The sequence below is a fragment of the Podarcis liolepis genome (genome assembly GCF_965112155.1).
Source record: "Podarcis liolepis genome assembly, chromosome: 12".
In the NCBI taxonomy this organism is placed as follows: domain Eukaryota; kingdom Metazoa; phylum Chordata; class Lepidosauria; order Squamata; family Lacertidae; genus Podarcis; species Podarcis liolepis.
The window spans coordinates 38192546-38215247 of record NC_139563.1 but is presented as its reverse complement, the minus strand read 5'-3'; the positions used below and the strand labels follow the sequence as shown (position 1 = coordinate 38215247).

At 45.4% G+C, this 22702-nt stretch overlaps 1 protein-coding gene across 1 annotated transcript in view; it reads left to right on the top strand.

The window, feature by feature from the left end:
• Window positions 1-886: 886 nt before the first annotated feature.
• Window positions 887-22702, top strand: part of SCRN1 (secernin 1) — a 38486-nt gene continuing 16670 nt past the window's right edge. The window contains exons 1-4 of the mRNA XM_083468420.1: window positions 887-1130; window positions 13400-13559; window positions 14799-14980; window positions 18654-18856. Coding sequence (XP_083324546.1) covers window positions 13401-13559; window positions 14799-14980; window positions 18654-18856 — 544 coding nt within the window. The 5' untranslated portion in view covers window positions 887-1130; window position 13400. The remainder of the gene's footprint in view (window positions 1131-13399; window positions 13560-14798; window positions 14981-18653; window positions 18857-22702) is intronic.

The window sequence follows — 22702 nt, the reverse complement described above, 5'->3', positions numbered from 1 at the left end:
AGGTGCATGGAAGCGTTTCCCTCTGGTAGATACAAAGGATCAAAGACCATGAAATAGAGGTCAGCCACCAGGGCGTGCAATTTTAGGGGGGGGCGAAACTTGTGCAAATTTCTTCAGTGAGGGGCCTTAAAAACGTGTTTTGGGTGTGAGGAGTTCAAACCTGCTATTTTTGTGTGGCTGGATGACATTTAGCTTGGTAAATCTACGTTTGATTAAAAAAACATGTAAACTCTCGGAAAACCAAATGATACCTTCTGAAAAGGTCAGGTAATGCTATAAAAAATAGTTTCTCCTTACATGGGTGTGTTTTTAAATACGTATCCCCCCCCCCCGCCAGTTAATGCATCTGATGAAATGAGCTCTATTCCAAGCTTATCACAAGAAATGTGTGAGTCCTTAAAAGTGCCCTGAGACCGTTGCTCTTCATAGGAAACCCTGCAGTGCTCTTAAGAGAGGGATGCTTCGTCATAGCTGTCAACGTTTTCCCTTTTTTAAGGGGATTCTCTTATTCCGAATAGGATTCCTCGCAAGAAAAGGGAAAAGTTGACAGTTATGTGCTTCATGGCGGCTCCCGTCGTTCGTTGGTTTGAGGCTGCGGGGCTGTTTCCAATGGCCACATCGCTGCCGAACCGACTCCGGCATTGCAAGGAGCTAAGCAGCAGCTCGAGCTCCTCCTAGCCGTCACCTCAGACGCCGCGCAGTCGCGGGAAGTCGACGTCCCTCTGTGCATGCTCAGAGGCGCCCTTCTCAGGGTTCCATCACCCAGCTCCGCCCCCGCTAGCCGGACCCGAAGGGCTTCTTCCTCGCAGCCGTCCTTCCCCAGGCCAGCGGAGGGATACTGCAGACGCCCCTTTCCGGCCAGAAGACCCTCCCGCTTCCTTGTCTCGCCTATTCCCACGGCTACAGCTGCACGCCCGCTAGGCGGAGCCCCGCGCAGAGGCGACGGCGCTGAGGCGCGAGGAGGCAGCGGCGCCTGCTGGCTCCCTCCCTGCTGGCAGGCCGCTCACGTGAGCCGGAGCGCAGCTGTTACCTGGGAGGAGAGGCCGCCGCCGCCGCCGCCTGCTCGCCCTCACGCAGACGGAGCTGCAGGCGGAGGGAAGCCCGAAGGGAGCAAGCAAGCAAGCGGCAAGGTGAGGTCTCTCTCTCTCTCGCTCTTTTTGGGGGGTTGCTCGTCTTCGGCAGCCACCGTTTCCTCGACTGAGGGAGGCGGCGGCGGCGCTTGCCAAGGTCTCTCCCATCGCAGCGAGGCGGCCTCAAGGGCGCACCTGGAGGTCCCGGCAGGTGCGCTGCTGCTGCTGCCTCCGCCGTCTGCATGGGGAGCCGCGGCCAGGGCTCGCCGAGGATGCGCCTTTTCTTCTGCTCGCCGGCCTCTCTTTTTTCGCAGGTGCAGCCATCGGGGATTCTGCAAAGAGGCAGGTCACCTCCTAGCTTTCCCACCCCACCCCCCTCATGCACATGCACACAAACGCTTTCCCTCTCCTCCAACCCAGAAATCAGGAGAACGAAACCCCAGCCTGCATAATCGATCGCAAGATGCGGCTCGCACACACCATTTGAATGGCAATGCCCATCCATTTTGCAGGGGCCCACCCCCCTTAATATTTTACTGGGGACCCAAAGAGACGCTGGCCCCTAGGAGTTGGCTCCTATGTGAACTAGGGCCAGGGCATCCCCCCCCCCCCAGGCAGAACTCACCAGAACTGAGTTTCGGCACCTCTCAGGTGAGTGCCCTTGCCATTTTAAGAGAATGAGGTGAGTTCCAGCACATTTTCCTTAAAAAAGAGCACTGCCTAGGGCTACTTCTCCCTTGCCTCTCCTTGATCTTTGCACTTGATGACTCATCCCTGGGCCCCACTCTCCGCTGCATGTGTTAGTGGCCTCCCCTGGGTCCACGATGGCCGCTTCGCACAATCGCTGGATTGTTGCAAGCTCTGTGCTGGATGGAAAGAGTTGCCACCTCACCCCAGACCTCCCATTCACCTTTTGCCCCTGGGTGTGTAGTGTCCTCCCTGGGGGAACAGAGTCTTAATTTGCTCAGGCTGTAGATACTGCATCTGAGAGTTTTTGGAGAGGCGGAGGTCCTTGGATGCTGCGAGGCTTTGGGTGTATAACTGAAGGGCAGGTGCATATTCCTGAGATGCTGTAGTGTAGTGGAGCTGTATCTGTAGAGATGCTTGCAGGGTGGAAATGTAGGCTTGCTAGCTGTAGTAACTCCGTTGCTGCTAAGTTCCTGAGCTGTTTTAACTGCCCGTTGCCCCAGTGTGTCTTCCTGCACTTCTGACATTTCCCATCCATCTTCTGTGACCTTAGATCAGTTCCACTGCTTCTTCCTGTGGTTTTCTGGCAATTCCTATCTCATTTACAAAGGTTTAACAGGTGATGTCTATCTAGAATCTAGTGTGAAGTATAATATGGCTGCCTGCTATATATAGTCTAGCCTTTGTGCTTCATCTGACTCATTGAAATCATTTCTACAAACTTGCTTTTCATTGTGGCCCCTGGCTCCTTCCTATTTAAATATGAGCGTGGGCACAGATTGCAAGTAGTAAAGTGAGATTTTGCTGCTAATAATGCATGGTTTTCTTTTCTAAAATTGTGAATACTGGAACATGAACTGAAAGTAGGTTTATTTCTGCCTGGTGGGGTTTTTTTGTTTTTAATAATTGCAAGAAATGCACCTGCTCAAGTGGTCTCTTTGGGACTTTAATTCAAAAGTTCTTCAAGGCTAAAGTACTGGGCTTTACTGAAATGTTTTCTCCCTCTGTCCATTGTTTGATCTACTTACATAAAACAACAAGCTTTTAGCTCAAGGTTATGGTTTTGAAATGGCATTGTGGGTTTTGGAGATTCACGTGCATCTTCCTTTTCACAAAATGGGGTTTTCTGGTTATTTTTAATCTTCATGATCTGTAGTTTAAAGCACTATTGGCCTTTGTGTAGCTGTGCTGCCCTGTAAGGCAAGACCTTGATATTTTAGTGGGTTTCTAGACTGACCCCTGAACTACTCAGCTGCATAGGCCCAGTGGGCTACCTCTGTATACAGTGCCTGTAGTAGTGTCCATTATACTTTCCTTCTCAGTTAGATTCTATGAGTGTTTTCACCTGGATGGAATGTGTCCTTGACCTCTGATAGTCATAGTGCCCTTTGCTTGCCTGGATAGAGGACAAGATGGGTGTGTGTAGAAGCTAGCCTACTAGCTCCACCCACTTTTACATGCTCATCACTGGCATGTAAAATAAGGGAATGTGGCTTTCAGTGTACAGTGGTACCTTGGTTTAAGAACAGCTTAGTTTATGAACAACTTGGATTAAGAACGCTGCAAACCCAGAAGTAGGTGTTTTGGTTTGTGAACTTTGCCTTGGAATAAGAACATGTTTCGCTTCCTGTTGAGTGTGTTCCATTTGTAAATTGAGTCCCCCGCTGCTATGGGAAAGCATGCCTTGTTTTAGAACGCTTTGGTTTAAGAACAGACTTCCAGAACAGATTAAGTTTGTAAACCAAGGTACCACTGTAATTATTTCTGGTGGCTCATATGGAGAAGATCCTTTCTGGAATCGGCACCAGATTTAGGGAGGTGTGGGTGGTTTATCTACCCAGGGTGCCGAGCCAAGGGGGTGCATAATAATAATAAATTTTAATAACCTGATATTTATGCAGGTACCCACTGAGAAGAGACATAAAAAAGCAAGTGTACCAAAATGAAGTTTGTGTGTGTGTGTGTGTGTGAGAAAATGAGAAATATTTAAAGGGGAGAGGTGCCAAATTTTGTCCTTGCTTAGGGCACCATATTACCAAAGTCCACCCCGCTAGAATTATTGCAGAGCTGCTGCTAGATTCTTTCCACACTGTATTTTTATCAGGAGGGTAACAAGGCTTATATTCTATAAACGCCTTTCACTAATGTATCCAAAAATTGTTCATCCTGCCTTTTTTTTGCAGCAGTGGCTTGTATGCAGCTTGTGATAGAGGAATCGCCTCATGTATTGTTCCGTAGCCATAATTTTCCAGCTAAATTACAGTTAATAAATGTTGTTGGTACCACAGTGATCAAGGTTTTGCAGGTGTGCATCCTATGGCATGTGTTGCGTTGTTATCACGCAGTGGCATCGCTCCACGGAGGTCTCATTGAGACACAATCTGCTGAAGGCTACTGAGGAGGTATAGCATTCTGGTAGAGATTATTGCCAGACCCCTGGTGAGTTGGCTATGCATGAGAAAACTTTGTTTCTACTTTACAAGAACTCATGAGGGTTCACCAACTCCTGGTTGTGTGAACCTCTTGTTTGAGCCAGTGGCATCATGAGGGGTGAGGGGGTGTAGACTATTTATCCAAAGCATTTTTACACCCCCCCCCAATGCCTCTCGGAACATCTTATGTATGTTTAACAAGGGGGGGGGGAATAGTGGCGGGGATAGAAAAGGGTAGAGGTAAACTCAGGCACCAATCATTAAATAGTAGTCCTAATGTCCAGCTAGAAGGGGATGGGGGAGCCAATTATAGCTGTCTCCCAGCAGAGCCAATGGGGTGACCCTGATTCCCATCACTTCCTCTGTTGCAATCTGGTAGAATCGCTTGCTGCACTTTGTGAGTCATACACTGGGATGACTGGCCTATATATGCAAATAAAAATCTGCATCTGAATTGTTGTACATCTGGAATTCGAACAGATTATTTCTAAAAGCCTTTTGTTGCTGCTCCTCATGTACGTATAAAATAAAATGCCATATTTTTCCTCTATAAGACACCCCCATGTATAAGATGCCCCCTATTTTGGGGGACTCAGATTTAAGAAAATGGGGGGGGGGGAGATATATCCGCGTATAAGATGCCCCCCTAATTTTTGACATTATTTTTTAGGGGGAAAACTTAGTCTTATACACGGAAAAATACGGTAAGATTAGAAGTCAGACTCTTCTTGTCCACTGCAGGTCATCTAGTGATCTAGTAAACGGTGGTAAATTATCTTTTGCCTCTCCCTAATCTAAATAATAGTGAGAACTCCGTGTCTGACCCCACTAGCACAGAGCATTGCAACCCCCTTGAACTCAGACCATTGGGAACTATAGAAGCATTCGGTTGCCCAGCAACATCTCCTTTGCAGTTCAAATGTAGCATTTCAAAGCGCGTAAGACTGAGACAAGCCATGGCTTAGCACAGATGTACAGGCTCTTGGAATGGAGATTACAGGCATTTTGCTGCTTCTCAGCTCGTGCTCTTGTGAGCTAGGTCTATCTTGGCTAACATGTCTTCTGACATGTCAGGCTTGTGATTTGCCTTGAACTTTAAACAAAGAGCAAAGATTGGTTGCAGCTCATTATTTATCTGGAGCAAAACAAACCATGAGCCCAGGTTCATAAAGCATGCTAAGCCAAACCATGGTTTAGCTTGCCACAACACACCAGGGAGACTCACCTAACAGCTTCATTGCATATTTTCAGCCAGAAACGTTCCTCTTTCTCTCAGGCCTGTGGCTAATTAAACAATCTACAGTGGTACCTGGGGTTACATATGCTTCAGGTTACATACACTTCAGGTTACAGACTCCGCTAACCCAGAAATAGTACCTCGGGTTAAGAACTTTGCTTCAAGATGAGAACAGAAATCATGCTCCGGCGGCGTGGCAGCAGCAGGAGGCCTCATTAGCTAAAGTGTTGCTTCAGGTTAAGAACAGTTTCAGGTTAAGAATGGACCTCCGGAACGAATTAAGTACTTAACCCGAGGTACCACTGTATAGCCTTTTAAACTGGTGTGTGTGTTGTTGTTTGTTATTATGTTATGTATTTTTGTGTTTTTATACTGTAAACTACCCCGCGATCCTCAAATGAAGGGTGGTATATAAATTCAATGATTGAATAAATAAAATAAATAATAACAAAAGTGGGTGTGGCTTAGCGCAGACGTGGGCTCCTAGAGAGGACGTTTCAGCCACTGTGCAATATTATTTATGTGACATTCGTTTATTAGAGCAGAGGCTTGTTTTGCATATTGTAGCAAATCCTGACGCCGTTTGATAGCTAGGATTGTGATTAATGTGACTGCCATCCTGCAGGTACAAAATGTTTTGTTGTTGTTGTTGTTTTTGCAAAAAGTTGCAGAATCCGCTCGGCTCCTACTCCTCTGCAGATCTAAACGGCTGATGCGTCGCATGAAATAGCAATTACCGCTGCAAAATATACTAGCTATATTTACCGCCTTGAGGGGTGAACTAAACTAATTGGAATACAGATTTGAAATAAATTAACAATATATATCTCTCTCTCTCCAGTCTCCTGATTTCATTTTGCTCACCTATTTATTTCATTTGTAGCCTGCATCGTCCCAGAGGCATCAATACAAGTTTCTGAATTACCATGAGTGCTGCTGCATATTCCCATTACCATGTCACTCCTCCACTGGCATAAGTGGAATAAACAAACCAGGAAGCATAGGCACAAACTTGAACAAAATATTGGGGCTGCTCCCTGCACTTCTGCCCCCCCCCACTGCACTGTGGATCGCACCTTCCTCTGCTGCACAAAACTGGGCACAGGCCTCCGCTTCCTCCCACCCACTTGCCTCTCACCCCCCCCCACAAGAGGTTTCTGCCCCCCTCGCCTGCTCACCTCTCCTACTGGCCTGCCTCTTCTGCCTGCCTGCTCTCTTGTCTCTCCCCAGTTGCCTGGCTCAAACGTGCTCAGAAATGGTGCCAAAAGCTGGGAGGCAAGCTGGCAAAAGAGGGTGGTGCCCCCCTAAATATTTTATTGGGGAGTGAAGGGACCAGGGCCCTATAGCGTTGGCACCTGTGCCAGGAAGGATATTGTATATGAACTGAGGATTGTAGTATGTTGCTACTTAACAAGCCCATGATCTGATCTGTAAGCAACATGAGGTTGGCTAATAGCCATGGCTTCTAAAGGAGAAATGGACCGCAAAACCCTGTCTTGGGTATAATGGGAAGCCAAAACTACCTGGTTTGTTGATCCCACTTATACCAGAAGAGAATTGGCAGTGTTTAGGCAGCATGAGTATGCTATTGATTGGTTCACAGGAAGTCAGAAACTCTTGACTTACCATCGGTGTGTGAGCATCATCGGAACTACAGTGGTACCTTGGGTTACAAACACTTCGAGTTACAGACTCTGCTAACCCGGAAGTTGTATCTCGGGTTAAGAACTTTACCTCAGGATGAGAACAGAAATCACACGGTGGCAGCGGGAGGCCCCATTAGCTAAAGTGGTACCTCAGGTTAAGAACGGTTGCAGATTAAGAACAGACCTCCGGAAAGAATTAAGTTCATAATCAGAGGTACTACTGTAGAATGTTGTAACCTAAGATTCTGTAGCCTTTTTTTCTTCCTCTCTCCCAGTTCCTTTTCCCTTTTTTTATGTCCTTTTAGCATGAGGTCAGGAACTGTTTTATAGCTGACATTTGTAAGCTGTTCTGTAAGTCTTTTTGACTGACAAGGGAAAATCCCCCCCTTCCTTAAATTATACTGGGTGAGACTGTAGCCCCATCCAAAGTTTTGCACTGTTTCTGGAAGATACTCTGGTATAGGGGCTGTAGTGCATCTGCAGGGGAGCTTCAGTGTACTGCTGAAGAGCTGCCACATTTCTGCGTAGCCTTGAAATTCAAAGATTGTGCAGCTGCTTGATATTGGAGGTAAGGTAAAGGGACCCCTGACCTTTAGGTCCAGTCGTGGCCAACTCTGGGGTTGCGGCGCTCATCTCGCTCTATAGGCCGGGTCATGTGGCCAGCTTCCGGGTCATGTGGCTAGCATGACTAAGCCGCTTCTGGCGAACCAGAGCAGAACACGGAAACGCCGTTTACCTTCCCGCCAGAGTGGTTCCTATTTATCTACTTGCACTTTGAGGTGCTTTCGAACTGCTAGGTTGGCAGGAGCAGGGACTGAGCAATGGGCGCTCACCCCGTCACGCGGATTCGAACCGCCGACCTTCTGATCTGCAAGCCCTGGGCTCTGTGGTTTAGACCACAGCGCCTTTTTATGCAGTTCCCAGAGGATTCCTGACTGTCTGCATTGGGTCACCCTATAGTGAGAGTGCGGCTGAAGGATGGTGAGCGTGGCAGAGTTGGTAGAGTATGAGATTCTTAACCTTAGGGTCGTGGGTTTGAGCCCCATGTTGGGCAAAAGATAACTGTACTGCAGAGGTTTGGACTAGATGACCCTCGTGGTCCCTTCCGACTCTACAATTCTGTGATTCTGTGTCTGAATCGGGGCCTGTGTATTTACAAAGATAGTCGGTATGTATTACTGTGCACAAGAAGATCCCTTTAGAATGTGGAGGTTCTGAATCTCTCTTTTAGAGCATTTGGGGTTGGCAACCATAGATGCATTAAGAATTCAAGTCACTTTGAAATATTCATATTTAATAAAGAAAATGGTAACCCAGTCGTACTATTTATACTTGCATTCTGCCTGAAGGGGAATGTAAGAGGTAGCAGAGCTGTGATTTATTGTTTCATCATGCAGGCTTTTCTCCGAGCAGAAATGCTCCCACCTGCCTTAAGTTCTTTTAATAGGAAAAATGAGTCTCCTTTGAACAAATGCTTTCCTGCAAAGCTTATGCCTTTTGCTACTGCTCAAGAAACATGAACAGAGGATACTGATGGGGGGGGGAGGAGCCTTCTGTATAACCCAAGCCATTTATACCAGCATATGCTTCTTAACTAATTAGTCTAGGTTTGTTTTTAATATGCATGCCTGAATGTTCCCCAACGTGTAGCAGGTAGTAAGGAGCACCTCAAGGTTGTTTCATGGAAACAAAGGGCCCCAAATTAGAAAAGTATGTGGGAAAAGTGTTTAAAGACCACCCTCCCATTCAGTCCAGTAAGCAATTGTTCAGATTGCAAAGCAAGACTGGCTTTTCCCACACTTGGTTGGGCTTTTTTTGCGGGCTGTTTCCTAGTGACTGTATTTGCACCAGAAGCTAATGGCTCTAGCCATCTGAAACAAAAGGCAATTTGGTAGACAAAACCCCAGCTCTCCCACCCACCACCTCTGCTTGCAATCTCATTGTTTCGGCGCAAACCATTGCAAAGTATTGACCTATTTCCCGGGCTAAAAATGTGTGCTGATTTTACCAGCCCTGCCTGCACATCTTTCAGCGTATAATGGAAGCAGACTAAACACACTCTAATTAAAAGTCATTAGAGCTGAGAATTAGACACTTTTAATATACATATGAACAACCTGAGAAGCAGCACGAGGGGTTGTCGACTTGCCAAGTCTCACAGCATACCTTGTGCTTGTCACAAGTCAGAGAATGCAGCCTTGCATTCATGCAGATATATGTATAAAGGAAAGAAAAATAAAAGTTTGCTGTCCACTTCCCACAATAGCAGTCCTCAGTTCATGCTATGGCTGGCAAGTCACAAGTCCGGGAAACAGCCCTGAGTATCTGTACAGATGAGCTCTTGATGGCGGTTCTTATTTTAATAAATAAATGAATTTCCCCCCATTTAGGCTCACTGAAATGTCTTACAAAGAATTCATTTTACATGTTAATCAAAGCTATTTACTCTTCGGCATGCCAGCCTATTTTAAGCACATTGGCATAGTAACTGAAAAGGCATTAGCTGCACAAACAGCAGCAAAAATAGCTTCATACAGCCAAATTCCCTTGAGATTAATTTTCATCAAGAAGCACTAGACGGTGAGAAATCACTTGAAAGTTGTCACTTCAGGTAGTCTCAAGGGAATTGGATATTGCATTCTGACCATTGTCTTGTCTGATAAGATCTATATCAAAGCAACCTGCTAAAATTGTGTCTTGGAGCTAATTAACTGTGCATGAATAATACAGTTCAGCTCTCCTGGGATTTTTGAAAGATGTATCAGTCTCCTCATTCTGTGGATTTATGCCTTTTGAGACAAGGGATATAATCACAAGCAGCATACCCATCAAGCTTTTAAAAAGTGAGTGATGCTTTGTATTGTACACAATGAGCAATTTGTGGCTGGGGAAACACAGCTTCTCTAGCTATTGCAATAACACTAGAGGAATCAGCATCCATCCCAGTGGTGAATGTCATAGTCCGCATCCTTGCTGTGTGAGCTGAGGCCATTTTTATTTATGTTGGATCAGAGGCTGGAAGCTTGCTCTGTGATGGCACTAGCTCATAGGGCAAATTCTATTAAATAGCATGGCCAACGCAAGGAACTTGGTAAGGATTCCTCCCTCCCCCCCCCGCCCCTACTTAAGGTGTCAATGAAATGTAAAAGTGCATCAAATAATTGGTGATGTTGGAATATAGTTAAACACTGAATTGTGCATAGGGTTGTGTTTGTGTGATGACAATGAAGAGGCCAACCTATTTTGTCAAAGGCCCACTTTGAATATCATGCCAAGCTAAACTTAGAGCCCCCAAAATGTGTTTTTTTGCTAACAGACACAAGAGCAAATAAGTTGGAACTCCATTTCTGCTTTCAGATTCCTTCTGCTCAGCATTCTGACTACAGTCATACCTCGGGATAAATATGCTTCAGGATAAGTATTTTCGGGTTGCGCTCCGTGGCAACCCGGAAGTAACGGAGCCCGTTACTTCCGGGTTTCACCACTCGTGCATGCACAGATGGTCAAAATGACACCACGCACATGCGTGGAAGCAGCAAAATGCGGCAGACGCACAATCGCATCTTACGTTCTATTCAGGATGCGAACGGGGCTCTGGAACGGATCCCGTTCGCATCCCGAGGTACCACTGTATAGCGTAGTAACCTCCAGAGGCAGAGATTGGACAGAATTATGTTTCTGGCCCACCTGCTAAACATTAAGATCTGCCACAAAGGCTGCCTCTCAGACGCTGCCATCTGAGGCAAGGCAGGACACCCTCTGTGGTGGCACCCCAACTTGTGAATCGTCTCCTCAGGGATGCCCGCCTTACAGTTCATTAGATACCTTTTTGGCTACTGGTGAATACATCTTTATTCACTCAGGCTTTTATTTATTTTTTAAAACATGGCTTTTATTTTGCTTGCTTTGCTTTTGTTTCATTTTAATTGTATTAGTACCAATTTGAATATTGGTTCAAATTAATGTAAATCACTCTGAGATGCTTTGAAGTGTGATGGATAAATAACCAGTTGCCATTTCAGACATTATACCAAACTATGGTTTGCAGCCCACTTTGACCCAAAGTGCCTTATTCTTGTTGTCTTTTCTTTACTGTTAAAGACATTTTAATAAACCATCTTTCTGGGACACAGCCTATTCAAGGCAGCTTCCAACAATACCCAAGGCATAATAAATTTTAAACCCCAAAACACAAGCATTAAGTATCCAGTGATAAAATCAAAACACGCAGCCCAGAAAAATCCTAAAACTTCAGGAACAGTTAAAGATAGAATGCCATCAAAGATACCAACACCCCAATTGCAGTCTTTAAATCACGAGAACACAGCAATAAATGGGTATGTTTTTGAGGACTTCAATCATTAAGCATGATTTATTGCCACACATTTGGAGTTCTCAGGTTCCACCACCAATGGCAGCTGGTTGTAAATCATGATTTGACGTCATGTGTGAACTGAGCCAAAATATTGGTCCAGAGTTTTGTGGCAGTTGGTCACTAATAGCACAAGATGTGTCAGGTATTCTCCAATTCTTTAAGACAATTCTCTGTTGAGGAAGTTAAGACAGTAAAAGAACTAACACACAGCTTTTTGCTAATGTATATCCAATTAGGGCTGCAGACGTTAATTAATGGAAACAAGTAGACTTAAGTGCATTAAAGCTTCAGTCAGTTAATTGGTGGGGCTGAGATTATAAGGGAGCCCCAGTTATTTTTCCAAATAACCTTGTCTCAGGTGTGGCACGTTTGTGGTACTTAAAAATCCTTGCTTATCTCTCTGCCAAAAAAATTGAGTTAGGAAGTACTGTATTTTTCGTCCCATAGGACGCTCCGTCCCATAGGACGCACCTAGTTTTTTGGGGGGGAAATAAAGGAAATTCCCCCCCTTTATTTCCCCCCCCCAAACCAGGGCGGGGAACAGCGGGATGGCGGCGCTGCGCCTCCCCGCTGTCCCCCGAGCTTGTGGGCCTGGCCAATGTCTGCCCGGCGCACGGGGCGCTCTGCTTCAGCGCGCCCCTCGCTCCGTGCAGCAGGCTGCTACCCGCAGCCTAGGGAGCCCTGCGGGAACTCCCGCAGGGCTCCCCAAGCTGCGGATGTCTGCCCGGCGCGAGGGGCGCTCTGCTTCAGGGTGCCCTGCGCGCCGGGCGGCAGGCTGCTATCCGCAGCGTGGGGAGCCCTGCGGGAACTCCCGCAGGGCTCCCCAGGCTTGCTGATAGCTTCCTGAAGCCTGGAGAGCGAGAGGGGTCGGTGCGCCAGTGTGGTGTAGTGGTTAAGAGCGGTAGTGTCATAATCTGGGGAACCGGGTTCGCGTCTCCGCTCCTCCACATGCAGCTGCTGGGTGACCTTGGGCCAGTCACACTTCTCTGAAGTCTCTCAGCCCCACTCACCTCACAGAGTGTTTGTTGTGGGGGAGGAAGGGAAAGGAGAATGTTAGCCGCTTTGAGACTCCTGAAGGGGAGTGAAAGGCGGGATATCAAATCCAAACTCTTCTTCTTCTTCTTCTCCAAGCTTCAGCGAAAGACTGTATTCGCCCCATAGGACGCACACAGATTTCCCCTTCATTTTTGGAGGGGAAAAAGTGCGTCCTATAGGGTGAAAAATACGGTACATTTTACCTGGCTATACTGTACCTGGGTATAGTTGTTTATAAGAGAAAATAATCTGTTTTAATTATTAAAGCAGATCCCACTATTCTCTCCACTAATTCTTCCATCATTCTCCTTTCACACTCAAAGGACTTTGTTTACTGAGCTGCAGTAAGTCTATTTTGGATGGCTTTCTTTCATTAAAATGGGATTATTTAGCTGGTGAGACAAGAATAGCAACCAGACAAATGCCAGTTTGGTCAAGTTAACCAATTTGGGGAGAGTCTGTAGTTCAGTGGGAGAGCAAATCCTTTGTGTATCTTGGAGATCCCATGTTTAATCCTGGCATCACCACTTAAAAGAATTGGATGATGGGAAAGGCCTTTCTCTGCCTAATACGCCAAAGAGCTGCTTGTCAGACAGCAAATGCAATACTGGGGTTGCTGTATGGCCTGCCCTATCATTAGGCATGCTGAAGAGATACCGTGTCTTGTAAAGAGGCGGAAAATTGTTCTTTCTTATTCTGTTTTTGCTGCCAGCAAGAGGGGTGATTGTGGGATTTTCTGCCTCAGGGGTCAAAATAACTTGATCAGCCTTGGGCACAATGCCCTGTGAGAAAGGCTCGATTTTACTGTATCGCTTCAGGCGGCAAAATGTTTTGGACCAGCCCTGGCTAAATGGAGAAATAAAATGGCCTGGAATAAGGCAGTTTCTTATGATCCTAAAATGTCCCTTTTTCTCTAGGATGGCTCTGGCACCTCCCAGTTACTGTTTTGTTGCGTTCCCACCACACACTAAAGATGGCCTTGTAGTCATTGGGAAAAATTCTGCACGGCCCAGGGACGAGGTACAGGAAATAGTTTATTTTGCTGCTGCTACTCATGATCCAGGATGCAAAGTTGAGGTAAACAGCTTTATTTTGTACTTAATTTGTGGGTTTGACAAAGGGCATGTTTGTCAGTTGTGACATATAGACTCTCATGGTCAATATTGTAAAATGGCATGTTGCTCTGTTTTCTTTTCACCTGTTCTCACCTTTGGATCCATTTACCTGATAGTGAAAATTTATACATCAATTGAAAACAGGATTCTTAAAATAAGCCTGTTATCTTTGGCTCACAAATACCTTGGAGTTATCCAAGTCACAAGTCACTTTCCTTTGGTTTTCATAATGACCATTCTCTTTTTTCTGTACTTTCAATCCAGGCACTGCCAGTCTAACAGCAGCTGGGTCAAACTGCAGTTTATACAACAAAGACTTTAGTCAGAAAAATGGCATATTCTGCTTTCTGATGAAAGATTATTCCAGAATCTACAGAAACAGAGATACACATACTCTTGCTTTTCTGCTCCCCTTATGAAGTCCCCCCCCTTTTTTAAGGACTGACATATTTTTGAACATACAGTATATGCTTTTATTAGAGAACCTGCTTATCATAACCAGCTGCGTATTTGATATAAAACATCTGTCATAAAATCAAATGGATTTTTCTCTCCTAGTGCTAGAAATTCATGCATCGCTCCTCTACCAGTACATGTTGAAATCCAATGGAAAGTGACATGTTTGCCTGTATTTTATTTTTGTCCGGTACAGTAGTGCCTCGCAAGACGAAAATAATCCGTTCCGCGAGTCTCTTCATCTAGCGATTTTTTCGTCTTGCGAAGCAACCCTATTAGCGGATTAGCGCTATTAGCGGTTTAGCGGCTATTAAAGGCTTAGCAGCTAAAAGGCTATTAGCAGCTTAGCGGCTTAGAAAAAGGGGGGAAAGCGAAAAAAATCGCAAGACTCGCGAGACGTTTTCGTCTTGCGAAGCAAGCCCATAGGGAAATTTGTCTTGCGAAGTGCATCGAAAAACGGAAAACCCTTTCGTCTAGCGGGTTTTTCGTCTTGCGAGGCATTCGTCTTACGGGGCACCACTGTATCTTTCGTGTATTCATGGTCAGTTTTGCAGCTAGAATTGGGTAACCTTTGGGGCTGGTGAGAGATCCTTTGGGATACAGTAAAATGAGTTTGTAAGTTGCCACTTACCTGTGGCAAGTAAAAATCTTTCTGTGGTGACATGTCAATATGATAACACTGTACTTTCTATGGAGAAATGTAATCTGATTCAGTGAGGTCTTGTCTCCCTCTCCCCCACTGTAGTGCACATACATTGAGATTGACCAGGTGCCCAAGACCAACGCTGTCGCCCTGAGCAGACCTTCCTGGCTTTGGGGGGCAGAAATGGGGGCAAATGAACATGGAGTCTTCATTACCAATGAAGCCATTATCACCAAAGAACCAGCCTCAGAAACTGAAGCTCTCCTAGGAATGGATCTTGTCAGGTGGGTGATCAGGGTGGATGAAAATCAATGATATTTTTTTTTTTTTTTAAAAAAGGATTTTAAAAAACAATTTAAATCTGTTTCTTTTTATATTTAAATGGGTTTTTTAAAATAAAATTCTTTTGGAGTAAAAATCTTTCTAAATACAGTTTTCTGTTTAAGTTGCATTGTAGTCCAAAGGCTATTCATCAGGAAATAAGGATTTGTTTTAAGTTTTTCATGTGTGCTAAAAGTCAGTCTAAGTTTTTTTTAAAATTGTTTAATCACATCAGTTAACAAACATGGATACATATGCTATAATGTTATTGTTTTAGTTCAATAAATTGTTACTAAGCAAATGATTATTTTCCCCCTTCCAATAACATACAGCAGAACAGTTGTCCAAATATAAACAGTTAACTTATTAAACCTCACAATAATTTCATAATGATCAGTATATGTATTTCTGATAGCATAACCAAATCAGTAAAAACTGTAAAAACTACTCTGAAAATTTATTATTCCAAAAATGAAACCTTCATCTGGTTGTAAGTATTAAGGTTATACCAGCAAGAATGAGTCTTTCTGTAAAAAAATTGTTTAAATCAAGTCTTACCAACTAGTGATTTAAATGGGTTTGATTTAAATCAAATCCACCCCGTGGGTGATTAACAACAACATGGTGGATGGATTGTGTAGCCTGATAAGTGTTCTGAGCAATGAATCAGCTGTACGAAATATCAGCAGAAAATCAAACCCTCCTCTTGGTAACATCTCCGTTTTGGGCCACATATGGAAAAACACTGTGCGTTTTTACACATGAAGTACAATGCAAGTGTTTCTTTTCCTCTTTAATACATGAACTGCCATGTCTCTGTGCCTTTTAGCATTGTATGTGATGTATCCTTTGGTCTTGAAACTCTGGGAATGGCGAGCACGGTACACAAACTTTAAAGTAATAATTGGGCACTCCTATTAAAAAAAATGGATCTGCCAAGATGCAAAAAGTCGGAATACAACCTAATGTGCTTTTAAAAGCAGCAGTTGCTTTGTAAATCTGTACAGCCCATGAGCTTCATTTTAGTCTTCATTTTCAAAACAGCCTACTGTGACTTAGAATTCTCGCTTGTGTGCTTCAAGGCGGGGAGGTGGGGGACCGGGGACTCTGGAATAATTAAATCATTGTCAGGCATACTGCATCTCATGCATTCCAATGGAAAGCCATTTGCCGTTGACTCAAGTGCTGACGAATGAGCTCCAGAAAATCGTTTTATTCTAGCCCAGCTTGATTGACATGGTTCCTCTGGCCAGTCTTGTTTGTATAGTACAGCGAGATTAGCTTAATGTCAGTAAGAACTATTATGGCTGGAAAAGAGACACTAAGAAGGAAAGGGTGGAAAAGAAATGAGATTGGCTTCCATGCTAAAAAATTGCAATAGGGCTATAGGCTGTTGTTGGAGCTAATAATAATAATAATAATTATTATTATTATTATTATTTTATTATTTATATGCCGCCCATCTGATTGGGTTGCCCCAGTCACTCTGGGCAGTTCCTGACAAAATATTAAAAACACAGTAAACCATCAGCCATTAAAAACTTCCCAGAACAGGGCTGCCTTCAGATGTCTTCTGAAAGTCAAATAGTTGTTTATCTGTTTGACATCTGACAAGCTGTCAAGCAAGACTGCTAGGCAAGCTGATTGGGTCTGCCTGATTCTCTCTTTTTGCATGAATTCTCCCCGTTGCAAGCAGTTCTCAAGCGTGCAGGTCTTATAACTGTCCTTGCAAGATTTGAATCCTCCTTTGGGAAAACACAGTTGTATCCCATTCAGTTTAGTTAGAAGAGCAATTCATCACATGACTGATTAGAAGTATATTTAATAAGCTGGGTTTATTTGTACATTAAGCTCCTCTTTTCCATTCTTCAATCAATGCAGATTTCTACGCTGGAATCTTCTTTTATCTGCCCACTTTGTTGTGAACAGGAGGCACTTTTATTATTCACAAATCCATTTTGCTTTTCGAACTTAAAAACAGCAGGAGACTGGCAGTCACTGACTTTAATGGGAATAAATCGGCTTATATCCAAATACTCCAGCATGAATGGGTTCTGGGATTAATTCCCTAATGGCAACAGCAGGCCAATATTAATCAAACTTATGGATGTTTGAAATGTAACTTTCTAATAAGAGTTTGCTTTGGTCCTTACTAAAGGAGCTAATTTTAATTAGGTTATAGAAGGCAGGGTGAGGTATGATGATGATGATGATGATGATATAATAATAATAATAATAATAATAATAATAATAATAATAATAATAAATTATAATAATACAACAACAACAACAACAACAACAATATACCCGACCCATCTGGCTGGATTTCCCCAGCTACTCTGGGCGGCTTCCAGCCAAATATTAAAAACACAATACAGCATTGGTTCCCTGTAACTTCACTTCTCGCAGGGAGGGAACCGCCAAAAGGCCCTCGGTGCTGGACCTCAGTGTCTGGGCTGAACAATGGGGGTGGAGACACTCCTTCAGGTATACAGGACCAAGGTTAAGTTATGACCATCAGAAGGTCCAGTTCCCTTATTTCACCCTGTGACAATTCCTCTGCATTTTCCAGCTACCTAGGAATGTTATCTGCTAACCTTCTGTTTTGATTTAGTAAATTGGTGGTGGGGCAGGGCAAAATGGAGCACATAGACATCTTAAGTCCCTTTTCCTGCCCTAAAGAATATACAGGCACAATTAAAAAACCAACTACCACCCCACAAGAGTTTATATTCAAAGAAAAGTGGACCACTGGTTCATTTTGAACCAAAATATCTTGTTCCATGTCACAGCAGGACGCTATGATGAAAATGAAAACTATTGCCCATTTCAAACCATTTTAATGGTACAGTTGTGACAACTGTCCTCAAGCTACTACAAAATAAATCTTCCCTAATAGCCTGCAGAGCCAACAGGACGACCCTGTCAAAGGCTTAATCCACTGAATACTACTACTACTACTACTAAAAATAAATAAATAATATAGTGTTGTATGTTCTTGTATGTTAGTGCTTTACTACGTATCTTAGTGTTCATGAACTAAGTGTGGTAATGGGATGCAAATATTTTAAACTAAATTGATTGTTCCGGTAGGGATAATGAGGACGCGGGTGGTGCTGTGGTCTAAACCACTGAGCCTCTTGAACTTGCCAGTCAGAAAGTTGGCTGTTCGAATCCCTGCGATGGGGTGAGCTCCCGTTGCTCTGTCCCAGCTCCTGCCAACCTAACACTTCGAAAGCATGCCAGTGCAAGTAGATAAATAGGTACCACTGCAGTGGGAAGGTAAACGGCGTTTCTGTGCGCTCTGGTTTCCGTCACGGTGTCCCGTTGCACCAGAAGCAGTTTAGTCATGCTGGCCACATGGCCCAGAAACTGGACAAATGCCAGCTCCCTTGGCCTGAAAGCGAGATGAGCGCCACACCCCATACTTGCCTTTGACTGGACTTAACCGTCCAGGGAGCCTTTACCTTTTAATGGGGCTTTGGGAGTCGGGTTCATGATCGCTTAACCAAATGATGATCTTGTTCTAGATTTCGTTTTATCGTTTGTCAGGCTGGTAAGCTTGCTTTGACATGGCCTTCCATTGTTGCTGTAGTTGAGTTGCTTCTTCCCCACCTCCTTTGGTTCCCTCCCCAGGCTTGGTCTAGAAAGGGGTGGAACAGCTAAAGAAGCCTTGGATGTCATTGTCTCTCTGTTGGAAGAGCATGGCCAAGGAGGCAATTATTACGAAGATGGGAGTGTATGCCATGCTTTCCAGACTGCGTATCTGATAGCGGACAGAAAAGAAGCTTGGGTCTTGGAGACTGTTGGGAAACACTGGGCGGCAGAGAACATTACAGGTCCGTTGTAATTTTTATCCCAACCTGCTATTTATGAGGAAGCGATTGAGTACATGAACATTTGCCATGGCGATGATGAGTTGTTCATGAATGAATTTCCTATTTCCATTTAATGTTTGTTCCTGCTTTCCAGATTGTAACGGTAGTATGCCATTTAAAGCAGGTTTTGTGTTGTTGTTTTTAATTGTCAACCTTAAGGACAATTTCTGGAAGTTTCTAACATATTGACTTGGTTGAATTTTATGTCAGGATTCAGAACTCTTTTTATGCGTAAGGAAATCTGTTTCTGCCTGTGTGGAGTTTTGTTTTTCTCACTCAAGCAGAAATAACAGTTGATTGACCAAAGATATTTTCTATCTGCAGGTCTTGTTCTCCCATTCAAGGTTAATTGTGCACATTACTTTCACATCTGTCCCTTGAAATTGTGGCTCTCTGACTTGCTGACATTTTCATGTCAGCTTCAGATTGTCGCTGACATTCACTGAACCTTTAAAAATGGTGCACCATCAAATTTAAGTCTCCCACACGCAAATTTGTTCCGGCTTGTAAGTGTACACAGAAATCATTTTTAAGTTTTAAGACGAATTGTGCAACTGGCCTTATCCAAACCCTTTTTTGCTCAGTTCTTCGTATACTCTCATGCTCATATGGAGCCTCTACAGCAGGCTTCCTCAAACTCAGCCCTCCAGATGTTTTGAGACTACAGTTCCCATCATCCCTGACCACTGGTCCTACTAGCTAGGGATCATGGGAGTTGTAGGCCAAAAACATCTGTAGGGCCGAGTTTGAGGAAGCCTGCTCTACAGGAATGGTATATGTTCTCTAGTTTGTTTCAGTGCAGGCATCCCCAACCTTCGGCCCTCCAGATGTTTTGGACTACAATTCCCATCATCCCTGACCACTGGTTCTGTTAGCTAGGGGTCATGGGAGTTGTAGGCCAATACAGTGGTACCCCGCAAGACGAATGCCTCGCAAGACGGAAAACCCGCAAGACGAAAGGGTTTTCTGTTTTGGAGGCGCTTCGCAAGACGAATTTCCCTATGGGCTTGCTTCGCAAGATGAAAGCCCATAGGGAAATCTCCGGGGACCTCTTTTAAATGCTGGTGGTGGGGAGCAAAGCCTTTCCCCCCCTCCGGCCTTCAGAAGAGGTCCAGGAAGGCCGGCGGGGGCCGAAAGGCTTTGCTCCCCACCGCCAGCATTTTAAAAGCAGTCCGGGATAGCAGGGAAGAGCTTCCCGCTATCGCGGACGGCTTTTGAAGGCAGGCGGGGGGAGCAAAGACTTTCGCCCCCCGCCCGCCTTCAGAAGAGGTCCAGGACCTCTTCTGAAGGCGGGAGGGGGGCGAAAGTCTTTGCTGCCCCCTGCCTGCCTTCCCGGGAGAGCGGAGAAAGGCAGCGCCTTTCTCCGCTGTCCCGGACCGCTTCTGAAGGCAGGCGGGGGGGGGCAAAGACTTTCGCCCCCCGCCCGCCTTCAGAAGAGGTCCTGGACCTCTTCTGAAGGCGGGCGGGGGGCGAAAGTCTTTGCTCCCCCCTGCCTGCCTTCCCGGACGGCTTTTGAAGGCAGGCGGGGGGGCAAAGACTTTCGCCCCCCCGCCCGCCTTCAGAAGAGGTCCAAGACCTCTTCTGAAGGCGGGGGGGGGCGAAAGTCTTTGCTCCCTCCTGCCTGCCTTCCCGGGAGAGCTTTTGAAGGCAGGCGGGGGGGGGCAAAGACTTTCGCCCCCCGCCCGCCTTCAGAAGAGGTCCAGGACCTCTTCTGAAGGCGGGCGGGGGGCAAAAGTCTTTGTCCCCCCTGCCTGCCTTCCCAGGGGCTTTTACATCGCCCCGGACAGCGGAGAAGTCCTCCGCTGTCCCGGGCGATTTTAAAATGCCGCCCGCCAGCATTTTAAGATCGCCCCGGACAGCGGGGAAGTCCTCCGCTGTCCCGGGCTTTTTTAAAATGCTGGGGGTGGGAAGAAAAGCCCTTGTCCCCCCCCCAGCCTTCAGAAGAGGTCGGGGGACAGACTGTCCCAGGACCTGGTCTGAAGGCGGTTTCCATAGGAACGCATTAATTGATTTTCAATGCATTCCTATGGGAAACCGTGCATCGCAAGACGAAAAACTCGCAAGAAGAAAAAACTTGCGGAACGAATTAATTTCGTCTTGCGAGGCACCACTGTACATCTGGAGAGCTGCAGGTTGGGGATGCCTGTTTCAATGGCTGACACTTTTTTGCACACACAGTAATGTGAGCACTTCCACTGAAAGGAAGGTGGACTTGCTCTGTTTGCATATAGGACTGTATCTGACCATAGTCCTTGGCCAGCATGCTCATCATGCCTACTCAGAAACAAGTCTTGTGGAATTCAGTGGGGCTCACTCATAGGTAAGTGTGGACAGGATTGCTGCATTGATCTCCAGTTTAAAATGATCATGTGGCAGCTGTTGGGAAAGACCTCTAGTTGAGACCCCTGGAGAGCTACCTCCAGTCAGAGTAGACAATACTTGGTTTGATGGACAAATACTCTGACTTCCTATAAATAAGGGCAGCTTTCTGCATTCCTATGACGCCACAGGTGTAAGGTAGACTTCATGTTTTGCTCTCGAGTCCGGTTTTCTAGTATGTAGTAGCATTCTCAGCAACTAGTAAGTTACCGTATTTTTTGCACCATAACACTCACTTTTTTCCTCCTAGAAAGTAAGGGGAAATGTCTGTGTGTGTTATGGAGCGAATGCCTACGGATGGCGGGGGGATCTGCTGCAGTCGTGAGCAGAGGATCCATGGTTCCCCTTCCTTCCCTCCTCCGTGGCTCGTTTTGAAACAGTAAAGCGGGAGAAGAGCCACTGAGTGGGGAGGAGAGAGGGACAGAGAGCCTGCTTCTTTAAAGGAGCAAAGCGGGAGAGGAGAGGAGCCGCTTACACGAGTCCGGAGCTGTTTTTTTCAGCAAGCCGGGGAGGAGGGAGAGAACAGCTCGCTAAATAGCAGCAAAGTTTTTCGCAAGCAGGCTCTCTGTCCCTCTCTTCTCCCCACTCAGCTGGCTAAATAGCAGCAAAGTTTTTCAGCGAGCCGGGGAGGAGGGAGAGAAGCAGAGCCTTTAAAGGAGCAAAGCGGGAGAGGAGAGGAGCCTTCTTCTCTTATACCCCTCTCCTTCATTATTAGCAGCATCCTTCCCCACCCACCCCACGCGTGTTCCTTGTCCCTTGAGTGTTTTTCCTTCCCTCCCCACTTAAAACATGGTTACAAAGCACGGATCCACATGGATCCTCAGGATTTTTGCGCTGGGTCAACCCAAATTCACCATCAGATCACATAGCCTGTCCATGGCTACAGCCTGCACCAAAAAAATCACGCACCCACTGTTGCCTGGGGCCGCAGTGGTGCAAAAACAAGGTTACAAAGCATGGATCCACATGGATCCTCAGGATTTTTGCATTGGGCTACCCCAAACTCACTGTCAGATCACATGTCTGTGGCCACAGCATGAACCACAAAAATCATACATCCACTGTTTCGTTTAGAATATTTTTTCCCATAAACTTCCATAAATCGGCACCTTTGCTACTGTTTACTCCAGCTTAGAACAAAAGATAAGCCGCCGGTAAGCAAGCACCCCCTACTATATATCCATATATACCCATATACCCACTATGGTCCTCACCAGGAAAAATTACAAGGACCAAGGAATTCTGCCTAATTCACCACAGAGGCCGATGGAACGACGAAGGAGACAAAGTAAAATTACCAGCTACTTTCCTCAAAAAGACTCGAGCAAGAGAACTCAGAATGAGAGTATCCTAGATGTAGCTATGCCTTTGCCACTCACAGTGTTGGATTGGTCAACACAGCTAAAGGATTTGCAAACAAACAACAAG